Source organism: Poecile atricapillus, chromosome 10, assembly GCF_030490865.1.
Source record: "Poecile atricapillus isolate bPoeAtr1 chromosome 10, bPoeAtr1.hap1, whole genome shotgun sequence".
Taxonomy (NCBI): domain Eukaryota; kingdom Metazoa; phylum Chordata; class Aves; order Passeriformes; family Paridae; genus Poecile; species Poecile atricapillus.
In genome coordinates, this window is record NC_081258.1 from 20482790 (window position 1) to 20489876 (window position 7087).

Consider the following 7087-nt stretch of genomic DNA (forward strand, 5'->3'; position numbering starts at 1 on the left):
AGTTCATCAGTTAAAAACCACAGAAACCAGCTAAAAATAACAGATCTGCCCAGCCCCAGGGGATCCCAGGAGCCTGGAGAAAGCCAGAGCTGCACACCAAGTTCACACAGCAGGATCATTTATTTTAAAAATAAGTAACAGTTTCAAATACTTTCTCAAACAGAACTTAAGTACATTTCATGAGCAACCACCTGGAATATCATGGGAGGTTCAAGCCTCTCCCACCACCTCCACAAGGCACAGCTGTGCACTGCTATCCACAAACATTTTCATCTAAAAGACTCGGCTGTTTTCACTCACAGAGATGGCAGCTCAGTGTTGCCTCTTCCACAAGAGAGTCTGAACATCCCAAAGTGGTTTTTTATTAAAAAATAAGCCTCAAAAATTATAATCCTATCAAACAGAAGCCCTAGAAAAAGGTGGTTTATATAGTCTAAGCCTAAGGGTAGCTGAAATCAAGGTCAGTCTCAGCTCTGAGGACCATATCAACACAACACGAAGAGTTAAGGACCCAAGCTTTAAAAAATACCTATAAATCTTAAAAGGAAAAAAAAAGAAGTTGGATTTTTAACCTGGCAATGCCCCTGAGATCTGAAAAGCTGCTTTAGGAGTCAGTTGCATCTGGGTTATTAGAATCCTAACCAAAGATCCCATAAGATTAGTGAGAGAATTACATAATAAAACCTATTTAAACATAAAACATGCAGAACTTTCCCCAGGAATGCTGTCTGCAAAGGTTCCCAGCCTGTCTCTTCTAACACAAAGTTTTTCTTTTAAAAACACATGGCTTCAGAGCTCATAAACACAAAATCAGCAGGAAAGGGCAGAGCCAGGAACCTTCTTCCCTGGTACCCAGCTCCTGTGGCGCTCTTTGGTCCTGAGCCTCCAGCAGGGCTCACACCATCCCCAAATGTGACTCCAGAGCAGGAAGGGTGATGGGAATGAAGAGGGAGATCAGACCAAATTTTCACCCATGAAGATGATTTTGAAATGCTGCTACTGCAAGAAATAAAGTCAAATGAAGAGTTGCCAGAACCCTTTGGCCCCTGGAGCTTGGAATGAAAGCAGGAGGGAGGGAAGAGGGGTTTGCTGACATCCAAAATTAAAAAAGAGGAAGGGTTTTGTGACACCCAGGTCTTGGTTAACTACCACAGAGATACAGAGGCTTCCAGAGAAACAAGGGATGCTTCTTCCCTGTTCTGGATGTGCAAATACAGCAAACTAAAAACCAGACCCAAACCACATCAGGCTTCCCAAGAGGAAGGTCACATGCATAGGGCTGATGAAGGAAAAGCTCCCCAGCCACCAGATCTGGAGCTGCAACCCAAAACTCCCCATGGATGTGGGAAAGGAAACAGTCTTTAGGATCTTAGGAGAAGAGAAGGCAGAGTCCAGCTGCTGTAGGAAGAGCTGAGGGAGGTTCATGGCCAAGCAGTAGCATGGAGGGCATCCAGCCAGCCAGGAGCCAAAACAAACCCTCCAGGACAGTCCTTTTCCATGGGATAAGGAGACTTGACGGTCTGGGAGAGCTCTTCCTTTCCCAGGACAGTGTTCTCTGGAACGAGCCCGTTCTCCGTGCAAACGCAGTCCCCTGGGCAGAGCTGAGGTGGGATGAGCTCTCCTGGGATGCTGGCAGGATGGAGCAGATCCCATCTTCCCTCCTGCAGCCCAGCACAGGGCTCACCAGTAATCCTCATGGCCAGGCAGATGGCAGTTTTAAAATTCATCTGGTTTTTGGCTTGGGTAGGTGTTTTTTAAATCTCTCCAATCCCATCTCCTCGTCTCAGTCCCATCGGCATTGCCAGGCAGTCCAGTCCTTTCTAGTATGGAAAATACCAAGGCAGCAGCCTGGCCCGACCCCTAAACAGGAACAAAACCAACATCCTGAAGCACAGGGGCATGGCTCCCTGCTCCTTCAACCCTTCCCAGGGCAATGCCCACCCACCACTCCCCAAATTCCTGCAGGGACAGGGTGACAACTCCAAATTTCCAGGCATTCCTTCCTCACAGAGCCCTTCTCCATTCTCCCAGCCATGTCAGGAGCCAACACAGGGGAGAGCAGGGAACCCTGCTCCATACCTGGGGACTCCCCCATGCCCACAGACTCACCTGTAGGTCCTCCCTCGCACCCTGGGCTGCTGCCCGTAGAAGCCTCCCCAGCGGCCCAGCCCTCCCCGGGTGTGGAAGAAGCCCCGGTAGCCCCCACGGTCGGTGCTGCTGATGCCAGGCATGTTGGTCCTCTTGGGCAGCACCTGGAGAGTGGGGAGAGGCTGTTGGAGCTGGGATTTGGCACAGCCCCAGGCAGCCAGGGCTGGGAATGGGCAGGGAGCAGCTCCCGAGGGCAGCCTCAGCTCTCACCTTGATGACACGGCCCCTGAACACGCTCTCGTCCAGCTCCACCGCAGCCTTCACAGAGCTCTGCTCCTCAAACTCGATGTAGGCATAGCTGTGAGGGAATGGTGTGAGTAGAGCCCCAGGGACACCCTGGAGACCCCCCCAGCCCCCCCTGCACGCAGCACTGACCCTTTGGGGTGGCCCGAGAACTTGTCACAGAGGATGGTGACGCGGTTGATCTGGCCACAGCTGTTGAAGTGAGACTCCAGCTCTTCTGCTGTGCCCCCGTAATCCACCTGCAATGACAGCCCCCATCCTCAGCTGGTGGATGTGGGACCCACAGCCCACCACGGGAGGCAAAGGGTCCAGCTGGCCCCACTCACACCTCCCCAGCAGAGCTCAGCCTCTCCCCAGGGCCAGGAGAGCACTGAGTGCTCCCACCTGGAACACAAATCCAAGAAGGTTTTGTAGGAACAGGCAACACCACACAACCCACAGCTTCCAGGGGGCTTTTGGGGAGCTGACACTTGCAACAGACGAGCTGCAAGTGGCAAATAATGAGCCACATTCCCAGGACAGAGGAGAAACACTTGGGATGGGAACAGCCAGGTTTTGGTGGGGGACAGATGGGCACCATGCCAGGGGTTTGGGACACACACCCAGCTGGGCACAGAGCAGGGGCTCCCACTTACATTGCCCACGTAGATGGAACGCTGGTCAGCCTCCACCTTCTCCTTGGTTGTCAGTGGGAAGAGAGCTGTGGAGAGGAGGGATTTGTCACGGACAGAGGGACATTTGTCTGTTCACAGCACAGCTGACACACTGCAAAGCTCCTCAGATCCCTGGTCACAGCCAGGTGTATCCAAATCCTCACTCTGTTACCTCCTCCTCCAGCCCCTTGCCCCTTTTCTTTACACAGTGACTCCTCTACTGAGGCTGTTGGTACTAAACTTAATTACTTGACTGAATAAAGTGCAATTAAGTTAATTTACCACATCTAGGCCCACACAGGTAGGCAGTAAGAGCTGATGGGGATCTGCATTAGCACCACACCAGGCCTAGGACCCCCTCACCCACCTTATGTGTCCAGTCCCAGGTGCCCAGAGAGGCACAGCCAAATACTCTTGGCTCCAGTTGTCACCCTGTGCCCCAGAGGTGTCCCTGGGGAGGGACAACAGCACCCAGGGACAACCCATACCTGCTTCTGAGCTCATGAACAGGTGGTTATCGGCTTCCAGCTGCAACTCCTTCAACCTCTCATCCTCCTTCTCTATTTCCCGCAGTTTGGCTTTGATGGCCTCCAGCTCCTGAATCCCAAACCAAGACTTGCACAAGCAACACACAGAGCAGGGACACCCCGGGTATAAAAAGTTCCCCATTTCCTTTGGGCACCAGGGAAAACTGGTTCCCCATCCAGGCAGGCACTCACCGGGTCCTGAACATCCTGCTCCTCTGGCCTGTTCCCCTCCTGGGGGCTCGGATCTGAGCCCTCATCTGCTGCTTTACACACGGCTGCCACCTCTGTCGCGTCCCAGGACTCTGCCTCCGCTTTCAGGGGCGGTGGGTCCTGCCACCAGATCTCTGAAGTGTCCAGGAAGAGAGGACTGGGCGGGACAAGGGGCAAAAGGACATTGAACCAACAGCGTAAAGCAACGTTTAACGTCTGAGCTAAAGCCCAACCTCAGCCGGGCAAAGGCTTGCAGGGCGTTTCCAGCAGAAGGGTGAAGAGGTGACATTAATGTAGCTGGTTCTCTGTGCAGCGCAACCCCAGAACCGTGAAGTGCAACCGAAACGTCTCCAGCTCGTACCGGACCGATTCCCAGTTCATGGGGGCTGCACAGGAGACCTGGAAATAGCCGCCCTAAAGTGGACAAAAACCCCAGGGGGCACACGCCCGGCGGGTAGGGAAGGGAGGTAGGGAAGGGAAAGGAGCCTACCAACCAGCAGAACCGCCAGGCTGCAGAGAGGGAGCAGCCGGGAGCTCTGCCTCCCGCAGCGAATGCAGAGCCGCACCCTCCCAACCCCCGGAGGGCTCAAGGAGGGGCACGCCCTCCCTCCCAAGAGCAGGAGCCGTGGCAGCGGGGAGCAGGAAGGCGGCCGGGCCGCGCTCCGGGCTCGGTGGCCGAGCGGTGGCCGAGCCGTGCCCGCCCGAGGCCCCGCACGCACCTGGCCCGGGCCCCGAACATGCTGCGCGCGGCCCGCGCGAGCGGCGACCACGTGCGGCTCTCCCGCCACCACGAGCGGGGCTCGCGCCCGCGCGCCACTTTCACACATCAGCGGCCAATCGGAGCGCGGCGCGCGCCAGGCCCCGCCCGGAGGGACCCGCAGCCCTCCCACCGGCGACCGCGGGTTCGAGACCCGGCAGCGACGCTCAGCTGGGGCTGATAGGAGTGGGCAGGGCCAGCTCCCCCCCCCCCCCCCCCCCCCCCCCCCCCCCCCCGCCCGTGCACCGAGCCCGCCGGGGTGCCGGGGGCTGCAGCCAGCTGGCAGCATGGGGGAGCAGTGGGACTCATCCCTTTGGGGGCACACCTGAGTTCCCCCTCCTTTGTAGTCGCCGGCCCCAGGGCTGTAATGAACCCCCCCGAGCCAGGATTGGGGGCACAGAGCGCACAGCCCTGCCAGAAGTTGGGGGGCGAGGGTAACCCAGCACAAGCCCAGGCTACGGAGCCTCTGGTTGATATTAAATTGTCTTTATTACACAGATACAGAGTTAAGAACAGACATAACCTGAATCATAAAGTTTACATCTTTCACAGGTCAAACATACAGTACACTTAGAGAAAGCGGGGAACAGCAAGGGGGGGACAGCATGCCGAAGGAAAAGTCCTACCACGTCATCTCTCTGGGCTGGCCCCATACCCCACGCCTGGCCCTGGCGGGGGGCTCTGGTTTCCAGCCCCTCAGGGCTCCCCGTGTCCCGGTGTCCCGATCCCAGGGCTGGCAGAGCAACAAGGGCAGGGCTCAGCCCCGCACGGGGTCGGGGAAGCGGTGCTGCCGGAGCCAGGAGGGAGGGGGGACACTGGCACGACCTCCCTCCCTCCCCCCGGTGGCGTTCGGTGACATCGGAGGAGCCCCCAGGGCTGCCACCGCAGGGGGGACACCAGGGGGGACACCCCATCACAGTGCCTGGGAGCTGGGCACACAGTGGCATCTTGTCCCCAGCTTCAGAGCCACTGGGATCCAGAGAGGCACCCCGAGGAGAAGGGGGGACCCCAGCAGCCCCCGGAGGAGGAGGAGGAAGAGGAGGAGGAGATGCTGCAGGGGGAGTTCGGGGGGTTCTGGCAGTGATGGAGCAAAAGCCTGGCAGGTGCGGGACCCCCGCTCCAGCCTCGCCGGGATGGGGCACTTTGGTTTCAGCTGGGATTTTGGGTCGGGAACGCGAGGAAGGGGCTGGAGAGGTGACCCCGGTGCCGTGGCTGGCACCAGAGAGCCACGTCCCTGCTGCCACCTCCCCAGCTCGGTGCCACAGCCAGCACCCCGGGCTCTGCCACGGCACGGGGACCTGGCACACGCTGTCCCCGCGTCCCCAGCACCGTCCCCCTGCCCCAGCCGCGATGGGAGCAGGAAACCCGGGAGCTGCGAGCAGCCACGGGCACCTGATGTGGCACCTCGTGTCCCCACAGCTGTGCCAGCACCGCGCTGCTCAGCCAGGGCCACCTCCAAGGTGCCACAAAGCCACCAAAAGGGCACAGCACGTCCCTTGGCTCCCCACACACCCCAACAGGACCATTTTGGGACGAACCCCCAGGGAAGCACCCACAGCACCAGCACAGCATCACTGCAGCCCCGCGGCCGCTCCGTCCTCCCCGCAGCACAAATTTTATTTTTTTTTTTTTTGGGAAATCTCACATTTAAAGCTGTCGTTCTGGTTTGGCCGCCCATCACCACCGTCCCGCCCCCCCTCCCCTCCCTCGGCTTTTGGTTTCAATGCAAGGTTCTGTTGGGTAGTTTTATTCTTATTTTAAAAAAAAAAAAAAATTAAAAAAAAAAAAATCACAATACTTCCAAAAAAAGCAAACCGGCAGGAAGTGGAGTGGAAATAAAGGAGAGCAGTCCCTGTGGAAGTGCTCTCGCCCGCGGTTTCCCGGCGAGGTGGAGGTAGAGAGGCAGAGCCCCGGCAGGAGAGGGGCCGGGGACAGACGGGGACAGGGCGGGGACGGGCCGGACACCCGGGCGAGCAGGGGCATCTGCAATACTCTTATATATTACCTCTTCTCAGGAAACGTAAGAAAAATAGACAATATTACATATGTCACACCATAAATAAAGTGAACAGTCACGGGAGGGGCACCCGGCGAAGCTCCCAGGGTTGGGGGGCACAGAAACCACCCAGGGGGTGCACTGAGGTCTTGGGGGGGCACAGAAACGTCCCTGGGGGGATGCACCAAGACCTTGGGGTGCACAGAACCTTCCCAGGAGGATGCACCGAGGTCTTGGGGTGCAGAGAAACCTCCTGGGGGGATGCACCAAACCTCAGAAGGAGAACCCTGGGAGGATTCAGAGAGATCTCGAGGTGCACAGAAACCCCCCCCCCAGGGAGAGGCATCAAGGTCTTTATGGGTGCACAGAACTCATTTGAGGTGAGGCACCAAGATTTTGGGGTGCACAGAACCCTCCCAGGGGATGCACCGAGGCCTTGGGGCGCACAGAAGCCCCAGCAGGGTGGGCACAAGGCCGGTGACATCGCCCTCAGCGTGTCCCAAGCTCTGCTGTGGCCCAGCCCAGCCCTGTGACCGACAGCACAACCCTTCCC

At 57.7% G+C, this 7087-nt stretch overlaps 1 protein-coding gene across 1 annotated transcript; it reads right to left on the reverse strand.

Moving 5' to 3' along the window:
• Positions 1 to 114: 114 nt before the first annotated feature.
• On the reverse strand, positions 115 to 4520 carry PABPN1L (PABPN1 like, cytoplasmic). The gene is made up of 8 exons (XM_058846255.1): positions 4382 to 4520; positions 3764 to 4002; positions 3533 to 3641; positions 3027 to 3091; positions 2524 to 2630; positions 2359 to 2446; positions 2110 to 2252; positions 115 to 1860 (listed from the first exon to the last, which is right to left on the reverse strand). The coding sequence occupies exons 1-8, from the start codon at positions 4518 to 4520 to the stop codon at positions 1821 to 1823; spliced, it is 930 nt and encodes a 309-aa protein (XP_058702238.1). The 3' UTR covers positions 115 to 1820.
• Positions 4521 to 7087: the final 2567 nt, after the last annotated feature.

Coding starts and splice junctions, on each gene's coding strand:
- PABPN1L (XM_058846255.1), bottom strand. CDS start 4,520: ATGTTCGGGGCCCGGGCCAGGTGCGTGCGGGGCCTCGGGCGGGCACGG. Junction 3,642..3,763: donor AGCAGGATGTTCAGGACCCG/GTGAGTGCCTGC, acceptor TTTGGGATTCAG/GAGCTGGAGGCCATCAAAGC. Junction 2,447..2,523: donor TTCTCGGGCCACCCCAAAGG/GTCAGTGCTGCG, acceptor ATTCCCTCACAG/CTATGCCTACATCGAGTTTG.